This window comes from Pelobates fuscus, chromosome 5 (assembly GCF_036172605.1).
Source record: "Pelobates fuscus isolate aPelFus1 chromosome 5, aPelFus1.pri, whole genome shotgun sequence".
In the NCBI taxonomy this organism is placed as follows: domain Eukaryota; kingdom Metazoa; phylum Chordata; class Amphibia; order Anura; family Pelobatidae; genus Pelobates; species Pelobates fuscus.
In genome coordinates, this window is record NC_086321.1 from 380,237,073 (window position 1) to 380,261,624 (window position 24,552).

General features: G+C 40.9%; 1 protein-coding gene across 1 annotated transcript in view; it reads left to right on the forward strand.

The window, feature by feature from the left end:
• Positions 1 to 24,552, forward strand: part of SLC38A10 (solute carrier family 38 member 10) — a 49,785-nt gene that overhangs the window by 16,525 nt on the left and 8,708 nt on the right. The window contains exons 6-14 of the mRNA XM_063456303.1: positions 2,407 to 2,531; positions 8,419 to 8,521; positions 9,124 to 9,306; positions 9,633 to 9,744; positions 10,965 to 11,071; positions 16,067 to 16,226; positions 21,102 to 21,266; positions 22,591 to 23,040; positions 23,207 to 23,287. Of these exons, the coding sequence (XP_063312373.1) occupies positions 2,407 to 2,531; positions 8,419 to 8,521; positions 9,124 to 9,306; positions 9,633 to 9,744; positions 10,965 to 11,071; positions 16,067 to 16,226; positions 21,102 to 21,266; positions 22,591 to 23,040; positions 23,207 to 23,287 (1,486 nt within the window). The remainder of the gene's footprint in view (positions 1 to 2,406; positions 2,532 to 8,418; positions 8,522 to 9,123; positions 9,307 to 9,632; positions 9,745 to 10,964; positions 11,072 to 16,066; positions 16,227 to 21,101; positions 21,267 to 22,590; positions 23,041 to 23,206; positions 23,288 to 24,552) is intronic.

Consider the following 24,552-nt stretch of genomic DNA (forward strand, 5'->3'; position numbering starts at 1 on the left):
CAAGGTCTTGGCTTAATGTTTTACTTAGAACAGCCGTTAATCACATTTCGGGACTTCTGTAGATATGGAGATTCAGCAATCTCAAATTGAATCTAGACAAGTCAGAAGCATTAAATATGTTTCCGCTCAGGAATTAAACCAACTGGTCTCCAACTTCCAGTTTTGCTGGTGCAAGAATAACATTAAATACCTGGGAATCTGGGTCCCGCAATATCTGAAAAATCTATACATCTAAACTTTCCGCTCCTGCTATCTAGTTTCCTGACAGATATGATCAGGAAGGACTGTAACTTATGAGGCCTGAGAAGAAGTGTGGTCTAGGCCTGCCTTCTTTCCTGGGATACTCCTGGGTGGCTTACTTGACGAGTTGTTGAATGGCACAACATGGACTCCCAGAGAATCTGGACTAACCTAGAGTGAGAGATATCTGGGCCTGTATATCGGCAGTCGTATGGCTGCATGATGAAACATCCAAGAAGTTGGAACTGTTCATAGGAGCCACAATAAGGACTTGGAACCAAATCCTCTTTAAATTTACTCTCCATGTACTTGGTGGCTTCATCATGGAATCATTCAAGTAACACCAGTTCTGCCACTTTTCTGCATCTGTTGCCCACCAACTGAACTTTCATAGACCACTGTTGCCCTTTGAGGAAATCTGCTTGAGGAAAGATCTGTTGTACCATGGTATCTCCATATTATATCAGCTGCTGCTGTCAGAAGATAGGCTCTCCCCGTTCAAGTTTCAATCGCTATGGGAAGAAGCACTACAAGTGTCGTTTACAACTCAGGAATGGAACAAAATGGCGATATTTACTCACCCCAGCTCCATATGAACGAAATATCAGTAAACTAATCCTAAGATTCTTACCAATTGGTATGGCACACCACAGAAGGTGCACAGAAGGTTGGAGATCTGTTGGAGATGCAGTGGTCCCTCCTAAATAAGGTTCATTTAACTCAGGGGTGGGGAACCTTTGGCCTTCCAGATATTATTGACTACATCTCCTTTGATGCTTTACCAGCATTATTGCTATAAGAGCATTATGGGAAATGTAGTGCAGAACATCTGGAGGGCTGAAGGTTCCCCTGATTTAACTGTATTAAAGGTAGCAAATGAAGGGGTGACCGTGACCCGCTTCGTAATCCTGGCTTTTTGATTGTGGAGGGACCCGCCAATGTACCAGGATTGGATTGGCTCAAAAAAGTTGAGGACCTTCAACAGGTGGAAGAGATGGCAGTGGCAACTGGAGGGTGGTTGGAGAAACATGAAGAAGTTTGCAGGACATGGATGTTCTATATGATAAGAAGCGGACAGACGGAATAGTGGCATAGGTAGTGTGGACAGGTGAAGAGCTCCTGCACAGGAGAGGTGAGTGATAAGGGATCAGCCGGATTAGTGGCATAGGTAGTGTGGACCAGTGAAGAGCTCATGCACAGGAGAGGTGAGTGATAAGGGATCACATGGATGTGGCTGAAGACTTTGGAATATCCTTATTCTTACTTTCCCAGCTCTTTCCTCCCCCTTCACATTTACCGCTCTTTTGCTGCTCCCTTTCCTTATGTATCTTCCTTCATATTCAAGCTCTGCTGATCATTCTATGTTGCTCCCTCCCAAGCATTCCCAACTGTTAGGACTGTAGAGGGCAGCTACACACTGAATGTGCGAGTTACACTACTTCCAGAGTATTATATTTGCACGTATAACCTTGGGCAGGTAATTAGACCTTTTCAAGATGCTGAGATCGGAGATAGTCGGATTATGGATTGAGTAATGATTGATAGGACCCTCCAGCTGTGTAGCTAGGGGGGGGGGGGAAGGCCCACCTAGGTCCAGTAGTATGTGTGATATTTTTTACGCTTGCAGGTTTCTAGACAAGCAACGCATGTACCAGCTCTCCGGTGATGAAAATGATCCTACTAGCACTTACAACCCAATGTATCCAATACACCTCACTACCCAGCATGTGTAAAGGTTACGCAGACATTGTGTGTCCTTTGTCTAGACCATCTTTTTCATTTTTCTTTATTTAATATGGAAATACTTACAGTACCTATTACATTCACTGTTATCATTGTAACTTTCTTTCCAATGTCATTGTTATTTTTCTCAATCTTTCAGATAAAATAGGTTTAAAAAAACAAAAAACAAAAAAAGCAGTAATTCTGGGGCAAGGTTCTAATTTTGTGCAGTAACGAGGGAAACCAAGGAAATGTTCCTGCTTTTTGCTTCACTTTGAGAATGTTGACCCCAAGCTTTATCAATTTTATAAGACGGAAAGAAAATTGTAGATAACGGGATTTTCAATTTTTTTGTGACCAAACCATTCAGTAGCACAGAATACAGACTGTAGCAGCTATTAGAAGTCTTATTTGTTTCTTCATATTTATTTTTTTCTCTATCAGATTGTGCTGTCCTCTTTTAAACATGGCCTTTTTAGCGGGCAATGGATGGGTGAAGTCAGTTATGCCCGCTGGGAGGGCGTCTTCCGCTGCATACCTATCTTTGGGATGTCATTTGCGTGCCAGTCGTAAGTATGACCATTGTGTGATGCCATGCATGAGGTTTAACATGGAGTTCTTGTGTGCGGTTTCACGCTGCATCATGAAATTTTAATGCTTGAAAATGTCTTAATGTAAATCTGTATACATAATATCTTCCAACCAATTCTTTTTAATTTTGTGTAATTAGTCGTTTTATGTGTAATTACCAAGATGCTTTTTCCACATTGGGTACACCCCAATATAAGATCCATGCTTTAGCAATTTGCTAATTAACATATTTGTTGGGTAGATAACCAAGCTGTGATTTGTGTCATTTGGTTTGGACCATTCTCTAATTATATTTGTAATCCTAATATAGCCTCATAGAGCTGTATGGGTAATGTTATTAAAGGGATACTATTATGTTAGGAATACAGAGTTGTATTCCTACCACTATAGCTCCCCCTGCCCCCACCCCAGGCCAGTTAAAGTGTTTTAAAAAAAAACAAAACTTTATTTACTTACCCGATCCCAGTGCCGCGCCTCCTCCGTTGTCACCACATTAGGCCCTAATTATAGGAAAGCATTGACTCTATCCTTACCTATGGGGATTTAACAGATGCTGGATGTTATTATGCAGAGCGTGAGGGTCCAATGTCAGTTGGGCGACCAATTGTCACCTAGCAATTGGGAAGCGCCTCTAGTGGCAATGTTTTACATTGCAGGACTAAAGGCAATAGGGGACTGTACTCAGACCACTTCAATAAGCTGAAATGGTCTGGGTGCCTATAGTGTCCCTTTAATGAGCAATTATGTGGAAGTCCAATTTTGTTCCTTAGTTTTTGACTGATAGACTGACTGACTGGTGTCCTTGCTTGCTGTTACAATTCAATATACATGAATCTTTTATCACTGTGTATCGAAACAAACTTTCTAGTTACTTGTATAATAATATATTAAGGTGTCACACAATATGTAGAAATGCATTATTGAAAAACCTTTCCTCTCACTAGTATTAGTAAGTGACATATAATATTCACTAGTATTTAACTTTTTGCTATACAATGGCTGTACACATGGTCGTTGTGTTTATATTTCTTGTCACACATTGTAATGAGTATTTTAACATTTTCACACGAGAGAGAGAGATGGATGTGTGAAGGCAGTAGTGGTCCCAATTGTGATAAGTTCACTTAGGCCTGTGACTCCCAAGTTGGGGGAGTGACTTCAGCAGATTCCAAATGGGTCATCTGAGATCGCTGTCAGGAGGAGTGCAGGTCTAGGAACAGCTAAGATACTGCGCAGAACCCTTAGACTCCCAGGCATCTGGTAAAGGACCTGATAATGAGGAATAAATATACCACCCAGGAGGGGTGAGAGCAACCATTATATTCTCCTGGGAACCAAGGAAACAATTGTCTTCCAATATGCCACCATGTTTGAAAATGAAGAGGACGTTCCCGACATCACATGACATATCACTGGAAAGCCCAGGATGTCCTCTTTACAGTACAGCAGGGATTGATAGAGTAGCTCAAAATAATAAAAGGAGATGCATGGTAACGAAATGTCCAGTACAGAGGACACAAGTTAATGGGCTGGGTCTGCACCCCAACTCTAGTAGCCATTTTAAAAAAAAAAAAAAAAAAACACACCCAAGACTTCATTGTTTTTTGTTGGTTGGTCTTATATGACATCATGGATATCTAACTTGTTACAGATCAGGAGTCTAGGGCCTAGGACGCCTGAACTATGATTAACCTGTATGGTTACCTGAACGAATGCATATATCTCAACGAAACGGCTGTCCATGAGTGGTTCACTGGCATTGCACCTCTTCCTGAATTTTGTTTCAAAGCTGTTGTATACAGCAGACACATACTCCAAGGAATTCACGTATAAAGTGGGATTATGAGGCAAAAATGTGGTTCTTTGTTGAGCTCATTTGCATATGACTACCCAGAATCCCTTGCAGTAGTGAGAACACTGTCCAAGTGAGATTTCTGTGGTAAAAGTATGGCTTGCCTGATGTGTGTATTTGTGTTTAACATTGTATTAACTATCCACTTATTTCAGGTGGAAGGGGTTTTCATCTACACCTTTTTCTCCACCAAAACTTATTTGGTGTATATATATCTTGAGCGCGCAGACTGTCAGCGTATAATGTGGCTCGGCCTTAGAAATAAGACAACTTTCATTCTAGGGTTTCTGTTCCGTTGAGAACAAGCTAAAACAAAAGGAAAGCTGATAAGTTCAATTACTTCGAAGCACATTTTTATTTATTTATAATCATTCCCAAAACCGGGTAATTCTTCCTAGTAAAGACCTGTAAGTTTTTTTGCGTTTTTTGCTAGGCCCAATTACATTAGCTGTTTCCCTAGGAGTATCTGCTAGGTGTGTTGGAGCTCATTGTAAATCCTGTGCTTTGATGCTGTCTGGGGGGGCCGTGTGTCAGTCAGCACCTTCGTAAGTATCCACTGTCCTGGGAAGCCTGCTGACAACACTGTCCAAATACTGCCTGTAAAAGGAGGATTAAAGAAATGCTAATAACATGCTGATCGCAGCATATGCAACCGCACTTTATTTTTTAATTTTTTCCATGATCTATCATTTTGTCTCCACTGAGCTCTGATTCTTATCTGTGACTCTTTCTTTGCTAAACACTAGAGCACTGTTCGCTATTAAATGACCCTTCTGGGGCCCTGTTCAGTGGTTTGTCTATGGCTATTCTGTTTCTTTCAATCACCTTTTATTAAGGCCTCTGACCTTGGACCTTTTTAACAAGGGCCATTACCCATATACTAACCCCTTCTTTACTGATACTCTTAGTCCCAAACATACCCTTCTACAGGGATAACTCCCATTATGCCTTGCTAGCCTCGGGGCTTATAAAGCATTATTGGAAATGTAGTTCTGTAATGGCCTGAGTACACCCCGACTCTAGTATCCATTCCTTGAAACACACCCAAGACTTCATTGTTGTTTGTAGGTTAGTCTTATATGACATCATGGGTATCTAACTGCAGTTTAAGGCCTTAGATGCCTGAACTATGATTAACTAGTATTGTTAACTAATCAAATTAAATTAGTTCAGTAAAACTCTTTGTATTTTGATTTTTTGTATGACTGATGTTTGTATGACCCCCTCATTGTTTTACTTATTATGTTATTTGTGCAGAGATAACAACACACACAGATCAGCTGAAATGTAACCGGTTTCGAGGCATATTCTGCACATTTTTATGAAAGGACAGAAAAAAAACTATTGCTAATAAGGGACTAAGCTTAATATACTGGCAAAAAGGCAAGAACAAACCTACAACTTGGACTTTTGAACATCCGGAATGCTATATGAATTGACCCATTTTAATTTATATAATATATGTCTAAGAAGTATTAAGAAACTAAGAGGAGTCTCGCAAACAAGTTTCGAATAGCACAGAAAGAACTATGAAAATTCTTTGTTGGTCATCCGCAAGAAATATAGAATCAGAGGTGGATAGAATAATATAACAGGCCTTGAAATCCATTAAAGTGAAGGTGGCACATATTGGGCAGTGACTGGGATTAGGAAGTAAAATAAGGCTCTTGCGGTGATTCTTAAAGTTATCAGTAACCCCTGAGTAACAGGGGTGGGGGAAGGTCTACTAAAGTGCTCAAGAAGAGGCATAAAATGATTACGTATAGCATGCTCCATAGGCATCACGTACTTATATATGAAGAACACACTGTGCAAAATATGTATAAAAAAGAAAAATCACATTGAACCCAACACTTCACCCAGCGCTGCCGGTCCACTCAGCCTGGTTTGGTTGTTTTTTTGTGGTACAAAGGTCTCAACCTTAGGCTAAAATATAAAAACTGCAAAAACCAACTGTGACCTATTTCAGCCTAATTTTTACCATTCACTTTTCCATTTACCATACTTTGGTATTTACGAATAATCCCCAAGGTGATTGAGCACCATCAGACTTGATAAAGTAGTAAGAGTTCATAAGAGCTTGCAATCTAGAATGTCCTGGGTAGCACTGAGTAAGGTCAGTGATTCCCACCCACACCAGGTGACAACCTGTGATGGTAATATAGGAATATGAAAACCAGACTACCAGCAGATGATTAGGTGGGCAAGTGATATATTTAGCAGCCACTCCCTGCTGATGGACTCCCCCACCGTAGCACCTTGCTCGAGCCATGTCACCCTTTCTGGGATCTGTCAGCGCCTGCTCTGCTCAGTCACATCCTCGGGCAGCTCGTACATTTTCTAACACTTTCCTAATGAAATGTTAACATTGCCTGTTGGCTTACGTGGACAAGAGGAGGAGGGGAAGGTGTCCCACTTAAAACAAATCGAGTGTTGCAGACAGCTTGCAGCTGACTAGACTAACTGGGCCACATTCTGATACTAAGACAACCTGTATCATTCCAGATAAGAGTTGTTTTAAACTAATACATTAAATCATGGCGTGTTTTGTTTGTTATTAAAACTTCAATCCCACACAGCTATACTGCTTTTTTCTCCTAGCCCTTATTGCTGGATGAGTGGGTAATGTGCTAGGCCACCTGTAGATCACTCCTGATCTAACAACAGTGGGAAATTATTGGTTGCTAAGCAGCAAGGCACTTTTTCCCAAGGTCCTTTAGTGTCAAATTACCGAGTACTTGTGTTTCTGTTGCCAGTTGTTGTTTTTTTTGTGTGTGTTTTAGATAACTTTGTTTTTCTTCAGAATACTGTCTTTAAACCGAACGTAGTCACATAACACATTTACATAGAACTTGTAGGAGTGTGTGTGTGTGTGTGAGTTCTGCAGCCGCAATCTTCCATTATGAGCAGTAAAATAAAGATCCCTCGCTTTCTGTTCACTTTCATTGTCCTGTTACGGATTCTCGACACTGGCCATCGCTGAAATCTTTTTCTCAATAGAGTAATAGGTATCCGCAGGTTTCCATTCTAACAAAAATCAATAGTTACATAACTGCAGCCACAAAGTGTCCACAGTAGGCAAAACGAACTTCTTAGTTTCTCTGTTATCTTTTCTCCTATGTAATCTCCTCCCCCCCCCATGCACCCAAAAATGAAAAAAAGAAAGGTGTGCATTTGTATACATCTTTCATGTCATGTTCTTTCCTAAACCCTAAATAGTACCTGGAAATAATAAAATAAAAAAAAGACACAAACCACAAATTCTTAAAGGGACACTATAGTCACCAGAACTACAGCTTAATGTACGGTATACAGTTTAATGTACGGTTGACAGCTTAATGTATAGTATACAGCTTAATGTAGATGTTCTAGTGAGTAGAATAGCTCCCTTCAGGCATTTTCATGCAAACACTGCCTTTTCAGAGAAAATGCAGTGTTTACATTGCCCCTATGGACACCTCCAAGTGGCTGCTCCTCAAATGGCCACTGGAGGTGCTTCCTGGCTCAGTGCTGCACAGTAGGCAGCACTGCCGTTCAGCGTCTCCAGGCACTGCATGGAGACGCTGAATCTTCCTGAATTGATTTAATGCATCTCTTTGAGGAGGTGCAGATTGGCCAAAACAGTGTTTAGCTCCGCCCCTTGACGATTTTAGCCAATCCAATGCTTTACCCATGGGAAAGCATTGGATTGGCTAAAAATCGGCAATTCTGATGATGCCACCAATGGGGCAGGCCCAGCGCCGGTAAGTCCGCATTGCGCTAGAAATAAGGTGAGTTTTATTAACTTTTAAGGGGGCCAAGGGGAGGGGGGGCAAGCCACCTAAATGGTGGGTTTTGCACAATAGCGTCAGTTATACATGTTTGTGTTCCTGACCCTGTAGTGTTTCTTTATCACTATTTATGGCAAATTCTGAGATTCTGCTCTGTGTAAGGGTGACTGTTCTGTGCCATGTGTAGGTTGTGTTACTACGTGTAAAGTAAAGCTCACTTTAGCTTTCTCTGTTTGTGTTCAGCCAAGTCCTGCCCACCTACGACAGCCTGGATGAACCCTCTGTTAAGATCATGAGCTCGATCTTTGCTCTATCGCTCAATGTGGTGACCACATTCTACGTGACCGTAAGTCCATGTTATGGGGGAGGGGCAAGATCTGTACCGAGGCCGGTAAATAGTTGCCTTAGAACGCCACTGCGGCTTGTGGGGTCAGTACTAGTGGGGAAGGAGAGTTTCAGCCATTAGCTGCGACTTCTGATAGGATATGGCGAGATGCAACAAGCTTTAGCTGTTTAAAGCGTCACTTTTAGCCATCTAGTACATAAGATAAAGAAGTCCCTAATTTGTCTTATATCAGAAGTAACCTCTCACCTGTCACTCCGTCTTCTCTCTGCTCTCACTCCGGCTGTTTCATGCTCAGTTGCTGCCCTGATTTTATAGTTGATCCTGCCCACCTTGCAGATTAACAAAGCAGACGTCACCAGAGCGTGTGCTCTGAGAAGACCAGGAAGAGGCAGTGATTAGAAAGAGGTGGCCGAGATGTGAATAAGGACTCTCTGAGTGATGGTGGACTCCAGTTTAAAGTGATCTGTAGAAGATACCAGGCCACAACCATAAGAATTCATAGCGTGCCTGCAGTGAATAACGGAATTTGTCTATTTCCTGTTAATGCTTGTTTCTGCTGAAAGGATGTTAATAAAGAGCATATTTCATTTCCGTTCCCACAGGTGGGCTTCTTCGGCTATGTCAGTTTTACAGACACTATTGCTGGTAACGTGCTGGTTAATTTCCCCTCAAATCTGGTGACCGAGATGATCAGAGTGGGCTTCATGATGTCCGTGGCGGTCGGCTTTCCAATGATGATATTGCCGTGCAGGCAGGCCCTCAACACTCTTCTATTTGAGCAGCAGGTAAAATAAAGAACTAAATAACTTCCCCTAATGTCTAGGATGGAACCCCAGACAGGTGATCCAATTTTTAATGCATGCAGAGGGGAAGGACGTTCGTGTTAATTAGGTGACCTACATTCCAGTAAAATCCCCCAAATACCCCTAGTGGCTGGTGGACCTGTTTTACAGCAATGAGCAAACAGGATTCTCTAAAGACATGTGTTTTAAAGATTTCTATGAAGACCTGTGTTTATTGTGTGGACCGGGTACCTGGACAGTAATTAACATCAGAATCCTCCTGTACAGCCAGGCTTGGTCAGTCCTTCACTGTTATTTTCTATTTACAGCAAAAAGACGGAACATTCGCTGCTGGTGGATATATGCCTCCTTTGCGATTTAAAGTGCTCACGCTCACTGTAGTTTTTGGCACCATGCTGGGTGGGATACTGATCCCAAATGGTGAGTACATTCCTCTCACCCCTTCCCTGCTCTTTAACCAGCTATGTCTATCTTGAGAAACTGTGTTGACATCAACTTTAGTTTAGTTAACTCAGTATAGTAAACTTTAGTTTATTTAACCCCTTAAAGACCAAACTTCTGAAATAAAAGGGAATCATGACATGTCACACATGTCATGTGTCCTTAAGGGGTTAAACCCTTTTCTTGCTCTTTACCTTATTGTCCTAAACCAACAGGGACCAAAAGTTAGATCTCTGGCTGTTATGGAACTAAAACTCCAATGATTCTTTGCTAGCTCTAGATCCATCTTATGGGCACACGACCCACGCCTGTATATAATCCGGGTGGAAATCAATGTTTTGGTCTGCCAATTTGAGCATAATCTGAAATGCAATTTCTAATCAAATTTTTCCGAATATGTTTTGGAAAGCTGGTTATCCTGTTTTGTCATCTCACAACTAATCTCTTTAGCAAAAACACCCCTAATATTTTATTATCATTTTATTATTAAAGTGATGTTCACATTAAATCCTTAAAGGAGATTACTATCTCCGTGGTGTTTGGGGCAGCCATATAGAACGCAAGCAACTCCCACGCTGATCAGCTGCTGCAATATCCAATAGATGTATGAAACTGGTCTATAGTGTTAAATGTCTTTTTCCTGCTTGATACTCTATAGAATAATTTACACTTCTATGTGGACTCCCCCCCTCAACAAATAAATCAAGCAGATAAATATACTCTAACCAGAATCAGACAAGCTGAATTATCTGCCTGTATCAATGCAAAGTTAATGGAGCTCGGATATGACCGACTGTTATAGGAATACCTAGGCAAACACAGTCCGTGCTGAGGCCGTGTGATTGAATCCTTGGGTCCTCAGTGCCTCTCAGGAAGTAGGTGTATCTCCTGGTGGAAGTGATTCGGTTTAGCCCTTCCTACACACAGACCATGTCCACTCTGAAACATTACTCCACCCACTTTAAGCTCAATTCTGACACTTGTAATTCCATTTTTGCCCTGGACATCCCCGTTTAATAGAACCCCCCCTTTCTTGCTCCCATTAGCAGGAGAAGGTAGCCCTCTACTGATCAGCAAATATATATATATATAGTTTGTCATCCTATAGCTGTGATGTAGAATTAGTTTGGGCTTTATAAGTAAACCGGTATTAATATTCTCATTCTCTCTCTCTCTCTCTCTCTCTCTGTGTGTGACAGTGGAGACCATCCTGGGTGTCACTGGAGCCACCATGGGCAGTTTAATCTGTTTCATCTGCCCGGCTCTTATTTACAAGAAGATCCATAAGAAGGGCCTTTCTTCACAGGTCAGTGGACCATGTCCTACACAGTAACCATTGCTTATTCTTTCTGTATGTCCTTTAATGGGTGGTGGAGTGAGAGGCTGGTCAGAGCTGCAGGCTAACTAAACACGCTGGGACCCATGCTGTCCAGATGTGAGAGCAAGACCCGCCAGCTCCTTATAATTCTGCCAACGAGTTGTTAATTACAGACGCAGGAAGCCCCACGCCTTGCCTGGCTCAGTTAAAAGGCTGAATGAGTGTCCAGGCAGGCAATCGGAAGTTGAAAAGGGCAAATTAGCCGTGCTGTGCAGAGATGAGAGCCCATGAATGACTGATCAATCTTTTGGTTGTCTTGAACTGCAGCCTGCAAAGCCATCAGCTGGTGGCCTCAAAGAGGGGACAGACTCAAGGGACCTCAGCTAAATAGCTAGTCAGGTCGTAAAAGGAACTTTCAAAGAAGCCATAAAAAAGATTGCAGGCCAGGGTTTTTTAGCTTTAATTTCTTTAATATAGACATTATAATTCAGAACATTTCAAATGTGGTCTTTTTCTTGCATATTGTTTTAGGAGATATACAGCCACGGTATTTGTATTGGACCCATGGGTCTGTGTTTGGTGCTTTGTCACAGTCTGTCATTGCGGTTACATCTTTTCTTGTTCAAACGGCTTTTATTTGTGCCATCTAAAATGTACAACAGTGCGATAGGATAGCAAAATAGGAGACATGCAGGTCTCGCAAAATCGTGAGCAGCCAAATGATTATAAAGAAATGAAAACCTAAACAATATTAACAATTAGAAGGTAGTACAGTATCAGTATCGGTAACTTCGTTATGTTACATGTATTAAATATGCAAACGTCTGCATCTTATGGTCGTACATTAAGGGGTGAGTGTGTCACCTCTGGGTGAGCCAGGTAGTGACTGTGTAGTACATGGTCAAGATTCGCCTGTCATCATAATGGTTGCATAAAACCTAGGAGTATCTTCTAGGCGGATAGGGGCCATTATAACGTCTGTGGTATAGCTAATCTGAAGGTTTAATTCGCAGAGGGGACTTGTCGTCCCATATAATATTGATAAATAGTGGGTTTCCATTGGGTCTTATTGCCTTTGGCCGTGCACTCCTCACGCAGGTCCTGTTTTGTCGTGCGGGCGGTATAATCTGTTGGTTTAGTCTATAATAGTGGGCATTAGCGAATTAGCGGAGCATCCGTATAGCACCTGAGGCCCAAGCCTGCCATACCCTCCCGTTTGACTGTTGTTGAGACTAGTGTGAACGGTCAGTGAGGTCAGACTCTTGCGTGGGGGCAGGGAAAGAGAGCAAGTGGTGTAGAAAGGAGAACACAAAAACAGGAGGGGATGGGGAAGAGAGAGGAAAGATAAGAAAGGAGAGGGGGGAAAGGGGGAGAAATCTCGAGGAGCACCCTCGTTGTGCCCGTGGTAGATCCGTGGTGTTCCGTGCAGTTCGGTGTCACCCGCTCTGGGGGCGGTTACATTTTTTTAGTCAATACACAACTATTGTTTTTTGCCCCCTGTTTCCATATAAGTTCTTTACAAGAAATAGTAGTTTGTATCTTCAAACATACATGTCAATCTGTGTAGAGAATGTACATTTTAAAACTAGCATTTATTCCTAATAATTGTAATGACATAAAAGCACACTCCAGGCTCACAGGTGACCTAATTATTAAAGGAACACTATAGTCACCTAAATTACTTGAGCTAAATAAAGCAGTGTTAGTGTATAGATCATTCCCCTGCAATGTCACTGCTCAATTCACTGTCATTTAGGAGTTAAATCACTTTGTTTCTGTTTATGCAGCCCTAGCCACACCTCCCCTGGCTATGATTGACAGAGCCTGCATGAAGAAAAAAAATGGTTTCACTTTCAAACAGATGTAATTTACCTTAAATAATTGGATCTCAATCTCTAAATTGAACTTTAATCACATACAGGAGGCTCTTGCAGGGTCTAGCAAGCTATTAATATAGCAGGGGATATGAAAATCTTAATTAAACAGAACTTGCAATAAAGAAAGCCTAAATAGGGCTCTCTTTACAGGAAGTGTTTATGGAAGGCTGTGCAAGTCACATGCAGGGAGGTGTGACTAGGGTTCATAAACAAAGGGATTTAACTCCTAAATGGCAGAGGATTGAGCAGTGAGGCTGCAGGGGCATGTTCTATACACCAAAACTGCTTCATTAAGCTAAAGTTGTTCAGGTGACTATAGTGTCCCTTTTATGCAATATATAGATAATTGGTTTAAATATATGCAACAATTTATAAGGTTAAAAAAACAAAACCTTTAAGTTTGCTGCAGATTGCTCTTTGCAGCTTCTGCTGTGAGCTTTGCTCAAACAAACTATTTGCTCTGCCATTTCTGATGCTCTTAATTCCTGACCTGCATACCTTATTATGGTGCTGACAGTGTCCCTTTAACCTTTTCCATGATAGCCTCAGTGTACACTTCCCATGTTGTTCTGCCATCTGTTTATTTGGCTAATGTTATCCAGTATAGCTGTAGTGCCAAAGCTTAGGCATCACTGATCTAGATTCTTAAGCAAAGAAGATTCAGCATAGAATTTATATAACATATGATTTCATATACACAAAAATTCCACTTCTATAAAGAGTTTTCCTGCTAGATAGTCCTCTTAGCCTATCAGTGTCCTCCTGTTATCATATTCTGTCTTGCTAGAATTGGTCTCAGACTTTCACCCTATCAGTGTACTTGTCTTGGTGTCATGTGATCTCCGTCTAGAAGTAGTCTGTCTTTAACCTATCAGTGAACTTGACTTTGTGTCACATGATATTCCTCTAGAATTAGACTTTAAGACTATCCATGACCATGCCTTGTCACATGATGTAGCGCTAGACTTAATCTCATGTGCCATCTCTCTAGAACTAGTCTAAGCCTTCTGTTCTATGTTTCAGAATTAGTCTCCGCCTTTATGATGCCCTTTTTGTGTACTCTGTGAAGTAAATGGAACAGTAAATGTTAATTAGCGCTGATGTATTTTTCATGATAGAAGGTGATTTACAAAGACAAGCTGTGTACTTGGGGCATAAGAAGGAATCGGCAACCAGCCAATTATAGCCCATGATTTCTCTTGTTCTATAGACCAGAGCTATCCAATGCTTGGCCTTGCAGCTGTTGGACTAGATTCCCCATAAATCTCTGCCAGTCCAGTTTTATAGATCTATATAGATATAGTTAAATACAATATAACACAATAGAACACTGTTAGATATAGTTAAATACAATATAACACTGTTAGATATAGTTAAATACAATATAACACTGTTGGATATAGTTAAATACAATATAACACAATATAACACTGTTAGATATAGTTAAATACAATATAACACTGTTAGATATAGTTAAATACAATATAACACTGTTACGGTGAGATATAACATTTAACATACTCCTCTTTATACGCAGTTTCATTTAGAACCCAACTCTTACAAAGGTTAAATGTTTTGAATGCACTTCCACAGTATTTGTTTTCTGTCCAGCATTGATCCCATGCACCCCCACGGTTAGCTTTTTACAATCTGTCAGTGGCGCTGGTTCATACAGCAGATTGACCGAGCACCCTGTCCGAGTGAGGAGGCAGCTTGTGAGAGTCTCCCAGCGGGCAATGGCTGACTGTGTCCAAGTGGAAACAAATTAGTGACCTGAATTGCTCTCCACACACAGGCTGCGTTAAAGCTGATCTCTGGCTGGAGGACTCACAGGAAACCGGAGGAAAGGGAAACATTAGACTGTTAGGAAATCTAGGTCAGGTCGCAGCCATAGAACCCATCCTGGTTAGAACACAGGCCTAGGGAGTGGCTCGGGACACGTTGCTTAAAGCCATGTCGTTATTCTGGGATTAAGGAGCGGCAGTTAGAATATTATCCCGCGGCAGAGCAGATGGGGCTATAATTCCTTCTGTCAGCAGAGAGATTCTCATAATCCAAACTATACATTGGCATCGGAGGGTGATTTCCAAGCCACTGTTGCTTCCTTGAGCACAGCAGAGATGCTTGTTTTGTGACCAGTGATGGTGCAGAGGTGTTGTGTAAATCAGGATGTATCATCTTGATCACCAGGATGTATGGTGGGGGCCTGGAGACGGTTTCTTCCTGGTTTCTGAACACCTGGGTCTGTACACGCCATTTCCTGTCTGCAAGGGAAATGCTGAGATTACAGAACAGCAGCAATTTAATGGCCTATATAACACAGAAACTCTGAGTTTTCCATTTCCCAGGCAAGAGGACGTAATTGGAGAGGTTATAAACAACAGAAGAATACATTAAATAACATGTAATCGGTTAAAACTGGGGAAAATATTCTCTGTTTTATTCAGTAAACATTGAATCGTAGTGAATTCCAAACCAGATTGCACAATGTAGTGAAACATGACGAAGGCTTGACTTATATTTTCCAAACTTGCTGGTTTTGAATTAATTTCGCAATCTGGTTTTCAATTCAATACAATGTTTAGTGGATAATCAATCCCATTGTTCATTATAAATGTCCCATTCTGGAACTGGGTCTTAAAAGGTCCTCCACATTGTGCTTATTGCATACCATTTAATTGGCTATCAATACACCATACACAATAATGTCTTCTAGAACTAGCTTAGTACAATACATACATTGCTTTTGCTAAAATGCTGTCAATGTGTCTTGCAGTGATCATAGTATTAGTTTATTCCATCGGCAGTGAAATCTATTTCTGGATTGGGTTGTTTGGGCCTCTGTGCACTCCCACAAGGCATATCTTTATGTTCTAGTTTTCCTTTAGCAGTGCATTCTGGGATAATTCTGGGAGAGTCCAGATACGAACACAACCATAGTCGCCAGCTAGGAAGTAAGGAAACAATTTGATCTATGCACTTGCTGGCGTTTTTTCTAGCTTATTAAGCAGATCATATTATATTGCTTGACGTTCTTGTTTGGGTGGTAGGTCCACTTTACGGATGTTAAAGAACACTCTTTTAAACACTCTCTGTTCCTTTACAGTTTATCCTGGCAGTTGGCCTGGTGGTTCTGGTGATCAGTACCTACACTACTCTGACGGTGACAGGGGAGACTTCAGTACTAACCAAAGTCGACCCTAAGAAGGAAGGGGGGATTAAGAATTTAGAGGTGGAACCAGTGCCAAAGCTTCCTGTATTACCAGGTGTAGTATCCGCATACAATGTACTCCAGCAGGACTGTTGATTGCTGCAGCGTACCTGAGGCTGCATATTCCTGGGGCTTGCATTGGTTTTCAGGGATAACCCATTTAGTAGTTAAAAACATTCAGGACATGCACATGTTATTGATCAGATCACTGTTAAATTAAAGCTCTGGCTTGAAAGTTAAAGGTTTAAAAAGTGTCCATGCCATCATCCGTATCTGGTCCCTAAGTGTATATATCTTCTGTTATTTTCCCTCTGCCGTGCTATACAGCCCGGCTAATGCTAAATACCTTTCCATCCAGACCAGGGTCTATAAGAACCACATTGTCAGGATGATATAAACCCGATATTGATTAATATCCATGAATGTATCTATTGACACTCCACAACACCATTTTGGACCACTGTGAGCATACTTGCGTCTTGTGTTGGTTTCTAATAGGAATGAATAGATTAGTAGATTCAAAAAATGTTCATACCCGCCTTCACTTGCAACTAATGTAAAACTTAATGTAATACCTCTGCCCTCTACAGGCAGTTTATATACAGTGCAAGTTGTGGTATACAGGGTTTTTAAAGGGACACTCCACTGTCATCCCCCCCCACCCCACATCCACCCCCCCCCCCCCCCCCAAAAAAACACAATTTAGTAGATATAGCACAGTGAAAACATGCATTGAATTATGTATTTTTACTTGGGGCTATTTATATAAAAGCAGCTTGAAAGGGGTAAAAGCTGCAGCTCTCTTGTATGCCCTCCCCTTCGTCCCCAGCCCAGACTTTCTGTAGATTTCCAATCAGAGACTTCTCACTGCAGCTCCGGCTGTTTGATTGACACCCAGTGGGTTGTAACAAGGTAAATTTATGAATGTCACAATTTCTGTTGAACACTGCACTTTTCTGAAATGAAAAAAAGTAGACACACTCTTCACTCATAAAACACTTCACTTTAGAGGTCTGGAGTGTCCATTTAAAGTATCAAACAATTTGGGAAAACAGTAACTTAAAGGGATGGTGTGGGAGAAAAGGTGAGTAAAATCATCGTAGAGGGGCGGTCACCTAAACAGCCACTTCAGCACTATAGTTTACGGAATTCATGTTTGTATTCATGACACTATGGTGTTCCTTGAAGTAGGATTGCATGTTTGGACATCTGATCCCTAACAGTGATGGAACTGCATGTTTCTTGATAATCACCTTTCATTCAAAGACAACAGGATTGTTTTCCAGAGCATTACTGTGTTGTATTTCCAACATGTGATAGTTTGAGAGCTACTCTGGCACTATATACAAGAATAGAAGGCATAGAAACAAGGCTCTGTGCTACCCAGAGGGTTAACTACCAACAATGGCAATATACCTAGAGTGTTAGGGATAAAAGCAGGGTATGTATGACCACCAGTTTATAAAAATGTCTCCAGTATGGTCTTATTTCAGAATCCATTAAATTGAATTTTGAGACAATCTGGCGATGTCCAGGTTGAAATAATAGGAGCTGTGTGCAGCTCATAGTAATCCCCATTAATGTGTAACATCGCTAACTGATATGGTAACATGGGTGGATAGACACTAGCAACGAAGCACAATCTACACATACAGTTAGTAGTATGTTCTAACTGGATCTGTACACTTAGCAAGAAAGCATAAGATGATGGGTCATCCAGCACATCGCAAATATACTGTACCAGTCCTTATCCTGGGCTGAAATACCCCCTAGGTCATCAAGATTGTTACACTAGCCTTTAGCAATCCTGTAATAAATTGGTACACCTAGTTTAATTAGCTGTAGTAGGCCCGTATAGAGCTTCTGATGGAAAAGAAACAGAGCGTTGCATCTTTTGGGAAGTTCTGAAATATTTTTTGTCCTGTATAAGTAAAAATTTTAAAAAGGGTAGAGTGGCGCGTCTGAGGGACATTTATCTTAAAACACGTTTCCATGTTTATATCATTATAACAGAATTAGTCACTTCTAGAGAATTTCTATTAGTGTGACTGTGAATCTATGCAGGAGTGTCGCTTCCGGTGCAATATAAAGGGTTATATAGGGTTAACCTACATTGCATTCACCTGTTCCACCCAGGTACATTATACTCTATAGGGAGTGTCCCCTATGATAGCCATCTTTAAAGGCTGCCTAACTCTGGCTTACAGGACCTCTCTATTGCTGTTTGAGGGCCCCCGACAATCAGGGCTTCCATAGCTTCTACTTCTTTAACACTGTCATTCCATTTCTGCAGTTTAACCTGGTCTCCCCACACCTTACTCTGTTAGATCTTTAACTCTGGTAACGCTTTGCCAGCCTCCTAGCAGCTGGAGGTCTGCCTACTTCTTTAACACTGTCATTCCATTTCTGCAGTTTAACCTGGTCTCCCCACACCTCTTACTCTGTTAGATCTTTAACACTGTCATTCCATTTCTGCAGTTTAACCTGGTCTCCCCACACCTCTTACTCTGTTAGATCTTTAACTCTGGTAACGCTTTGCCAGCCTCCTAGCAGCTGGAGGTCTGCCTACTTTTATTGTCACCCCTGCTCTGGAGTGTTTTGTGATTCCTACACCATCGTGTAATATGTGCAAGGCCAAATGAGTGATACTTTTTTTTTTGTCTGGCTAAATTGTTTTAAATAGAATTAAAAGAGAATTCATACATTTTTGCCATCACTGGAGATATATAGAAAATATCCCACAAAATAGGACAAATTATAATGTTATATAAATTACCCTATTACCTGCGTTCCACACCCACATTGTTCATTTCTCTTTTTTCCCACTTTTTGTTTTCCTATGGGAGAATAATGTAGCTGGGTAAAAAGTAAATCGCAATATGTCTTTAATTCAAAAAGCGTAAGTTTCGCGATTATCAGTGCTCCTTCAATTCAGAGTCGTTTGCAAAGTACAAGGTCGACAACAAAGATTTCATCAGTAGTTCATTAGGGGAGTGTGTCTGTGTCTGGCCGCAGGAAGGTGGGGGATGCTCCCAAGGCAGCATATTTTGAATCCAGAGTTATATTTGGATGCACGCCTTGCCTACCCTTCCCCTGAATAATTTACATGTTTATATATATTTTTAATCTTTGTTGCTCCCCTCCCAATCACAGCTGCGCCCTCCGCTGGGACACTGTGGCGAAACTCCTACATGCGCATTGTTACATCTGTAGTGATGGTAAAAACTTTTCAGAAAATGAAAGAATACATTGTACATAATAGCAGGATATAGAAAATGACACATTGAAAACTGTGGGTAACACGATATAATATCCAATACACACCACATAATCATTGAAGCCAAAATTATCATTTTATAGCTTTTAAATCCTTGAGATGTTAAAGATTTCACTGAGTGTGTTTGCTTTAGTCTGAAGATAGCGATGTTTTCTCCTCTTGAAAAGCTTTTACTGAGGTTAAAGATTGGACTTCCCCCTCCGTATCGTTGGTGTTTCTCTATAAACCTGCTAATTCTAGGTGTGCCTTTAGACTTTCAGTACATCAGGAACAGCCGAGCATTGTGGGGGGCATTTGAGATTGTTTTGGGACACCCCACCTCCTTCTTAACCTGTACTGGAACAATTATTGTTTATGATCTCTGAATTCCAGCTGCTTCCTGGCATTGTAAGAGGGAGGAGGAGAGGGCAGGGGGGCCATCATTTGTGTCCTGTTTATTCTTCTTCCCAGCCTTGAAACTTTAAAGGAACTCTTATCATCACCATACTGTTTAATCTTAGCTAGATTTGTACACAGTGCATTCACACATCCTTTTGTTGTCTGGTATAATAAAAGATTATAAAGGCTAGTTAGTTTAAGATTGCAGGTACATTGAGAGCTGAAATGCATTATAAAAATAATAAAAAAAAATCAGTTTCTAATGTATTATAGTATGCAGTAAAGGGGAAAACATTGGTACTAAGGGAGTGATTTGTAATCTGTGACATTGCATTGAAATAACTAAGCATTTTGGTAAATCGTCAGTGGATAGCCATAACTAATGTATAGGAGTTATTTACTAAACAGAGAGCTGTGGTGAGCTGAAATTCAAAGGACAAAATGTATGCAAAAATATTCAATTCTACTATAGTTACACTTTGCTATTGGAGCCAAACTCTATCAATTCAGCTTTCAATCATCGCACTTAGTGAATAAACAACAATCGCCCTCTCTGTCTCATTAGAGATTTTACCGTTTAGCTGTAAGCAGCACGGTGAATTGTTAGACCTCACCAAAGAGGTTGATGCGGCAGGTGAGCTGACACTTTAATGGCCTTTACCATTTTACTAAAACTCGCCTGATATCTAGATGTGCGTAGGGATTTGGGATAGTGCACGGATAACGTTTTGCTTTTCTGTGTTGGTTGTAGTTTTTTTTTATTTGGCCATTGAACACTGTATCTGTTGCTGCAAACCAAAATTAGTAGATTTAATTGGCTGGCTCAGGTTTATGGGAGTTGTAGTTTTAGAACTGCAGGGAACTACCTTTTTGGTAAACCCATCCTGTTCTGTTTTCTGCTACAATGTTTCCCACTAAGAAGCCCTTCATACACTGATCTAGTAGATTGTTTGTATGGAGGCCACATTTTGCTCCTTTCTATAGCGAAACACTGCCCCCTGCTGGTAACAGAATTGCTCTCCGAAGCTTACTGTATTTATCACATTACGTAGGACAAGTGGTTTTACGTCATTATTATTATTATTGCCATTTGTATTTTATTTATTTATTACTGGCATTTATAAAGCGCCAACATAGTGCTAAATTATTCCACAGTGCTTTACAATATGAGACCATTACAAAATGTTACAGGAACAATAGTTTGATAAGGACCTTGCTCAAAAGAGCTTGCAATCTAGAGTTCCTTTCCCTGAGAACCTGCGTCTTTCTCTACAGCTGATAACCCAAAGGTGGATGAGCCGGCTGATGACAGAGACAAACCCAAGAAGCCAGAGATGGAACAGCCACAGATTAAAGGACCCATTGATGTTCCAGATCAACAGGAGGAAGTGGTGGTCAAGAGGAAAAAGGAGGAGGACCAGCTGGACAGACCTGGCCAAGGTACCATCCAGTGGGAAGAATTGTTTTTTTATTAATATGTTCCGGTATGTCTCCAAGCTATGCTAGCAATAGTACTGTTTGCTCCGTGTGATGTGTAAATGGTGACTCTCTGGTAAATGTCAGGTAGGGGCCTTGTGATATGACATACCATTCTTCCTTTCTGGAGAGCAGTATTAATCAATATCTCATTTCACTGTGTCATAACTGTGTTCTGTGTCTGTTACGATCCACACCCCTCCTGTGAGTTCTACAAAACCTCAGCTCTGACACTAGTAATTGTATCATTGAAATGAATAGACATTCTAACTCTGGTAGGTAACATGCATGCACTTCTAGACCTGAATCTCTGTTTTCCTCACACCTGAAGATTCTGCCAGAACTAACATCCACACCACAGATGGCAGTACCATCTGTAATAAAGTCCTGTGATTAGCTTATATTATGTGTACAATGCCTGTAGACTGCCTATCGTTGTATGTGTATGGATCTGATAGATGTAAGACCTATTCTGAGTTATTCACAGCCTGGCCATTGGATTTTACCAACTTATTGTGGGTTTAATTTAGTAAAATAATTATCCTTTGGACATTATTACCAATGGATGCCTAGTTTCACAGGCTGCATGACGCCCTAGCTGTTTTCCTAATGTCTCTATGGGTTCGCTTCTGTGTCATTCATCGGTCACGGTGTTCCAGCCTCTTGCAGAGTCTGCAGTTTAATGATGAGAGATTCACCAAACTTTGTGTTTGTGTATATATATATATTTTTTTTTATTTATTTTTTTACAAGACCTTACTGTGGAGAAGTCATATGTAGATCTTGGACCCCAAGTTGCTTTTTATGCAGGATCCATTTAGAGCTAGAAGTGGTGAATTTCTGGATTATTCTCCGAGCTCTGTATTATAGTAAATTAAATCTGAATATCAGAATTGAGGCCAAAGTAGCCGATCATTTACTATCCTCTAAAATTCCAAGGCGAGAGTTAAGTGTAAAATGCATCACATTGTTAGAAGACAGCAATGATATTCTAGCAGTTTTCCTCAAACTATTTAAGATATGAATAGTCCTTACATATAAGCTGTGTGATTGGCAAGCCATGGCATGCTTTTATACAAAACATTACAATTGCTGCATGTTTCATACTGTTTCTATGCTCTCTCTGTTTTTCCTCTGTTACATGTCTCAAACAATTTTGTGCAAATGATGACAAGTTTACTCCCGTGCAATTTGTTATGTTTCGGTTAACTTATTTAAACATTGATCCTTGGTGGGTAGTTGGGGTGTATCTCCTAACACTGATCTCACTCTGTCTCCTACCCAAAAGGCATTGCAGTCCCTGTGGGTGAGGCTCACAGACATGAACCGCCAGTGCCGCGAGATGAGGTTGCTGTGGATGAGAGAAAAGATCACGAGGAGTCTAATGAGAAGAAGCGCCCGGCTGACGGGGCTAATAATGTCTTGGTAGAGGTGGGGGACAAACAAGATAATAAGCCAGATGAGAAAGACCAGCTTCCCCCCATCAAGGATGACAATGAACAAGCACCGCAACAGCCACCGCAGAAAGAAGGCGACTTCGACAAAGTGCAGGAAAATAAGGCTTCCGTCGTGGATCAGGAGAAGGAGCAACCACCGTATAAAGAGATCAAGGCTGCTGCCAAAAATGTTGATATTCCTGAGGAGGAAATAAAGAACCCGGTAGTTCTACCAGTAGTTGAAGCCGAGAAAAACAATCTGGACCAGCTTGAAAAAGCACTGGAGAATCAACTCATTGCAGGTAGGAAACTGGGCAGCCATGTGTAAGATGGAAGCACATCTAGAATATCGGACTATACATTGTAACAAGAGTGCTGTGATCCAGCTTTCTCTGGTGCTTCCGGTCATTTAACTCCGGACGTATGACCGTTTAGGCACAATTATTATTATTATTTATTTGTTTATAGATGGAAAGGAGGCAGTGGCCGCTGAACTTGAACAACGAGAAATCCACAATGCTGAGAAGAAGGCGGGTGAGAGCCAAGAAGGTGAGTATCTGCCCGGAGCTGTCACGCATCATGTAAATTACGCAATAGGACTAGATCGTTTCATGGCTGAATATTATTATTGGGATTGGAGAGTAGGACTAGATCGTTTCATGGCTGAATATTATCATTGTGATTGGAGAGTAGGACTAGATCGTTTCATGGCTGAATATTATTATTGGGATTGGAGAGTAGGACTAGATCGTTTCATGGCTGAATATTATTATTGGGATTGGAGAGAAGGACTAGATCGTTTAATGGCTGAGTATTATTATTGTGATTGGGGAGTAGGACTAGATCGTTTCATGGCTGAATATTATTATTGGGATTGGGGAGTAGGACTAGATCGTTTCATGGCTGAATATTATTATTGTGATTGGAGAGTCGGACTAGATCGTTTCATGGCTGAATATTATTATTGTGATTGGAGAGTAGGACTAGATCGTTTCATGGCTGAATATTATTATTGGGATTGGAGAGTAGGACTAGATCGTTTCATGGCTGAATATTATTATTGGGATTGGAGAGAAGGACTAGATCGTTTAATGGCTGAGTATTATTATTGTGATTGGGGAGTAGGACTAGATCGTTTCATGGCTGAATATTATTATTGTGATTGGAGAGTCGGACTAGATCGTTTCATGGCTGAATATTATTATTGTGATTGGAGAGTAGGACTAGATCGTTTCATGGCTGAATATTATTATTGGGATTGGAGAGTAGGACTAGATCGTTTCATGGCTGAATATTATTATTGGGATTGGAGAGTAGGACTAGATCGTTTCATGGCTGAATATTATTATTGGGATTGGGGAGTAGGACTAGATCGTTTAATGGCTGAGTATTATTATTGTGATTGGGGAGTAGGACTAGATCGTTTCATGGCTGAATATTATTATTGTGATTGGAGAGTAGGACTAGATCGTTTCATGGCTGAATATTATTATTGTGATTGGAGAGTAGGACTAGATCGTTTCATGGCTGAATATTATTATTGGGATTGGAGAGTAGGACTAGATTGTTTCATGGCTGAATATTATTATTGTGATTGGGGAGTAGGACTAGATCGTTTCATGGCTGAATATTATTATCGTGATTGGAGAGTAGGACTAGATCGTTTCATGGCTGAATATTATTATTGGGATTGGAGAGTAGGACTAGATCGTTTCATGGCTGAATATTATCATTGTGATTGGGGAGTAGGACTAGATCGTTTCATGGCTGAATATTATTATTGTGATTGGGGAGTAGGACTAGATCGTTTCATG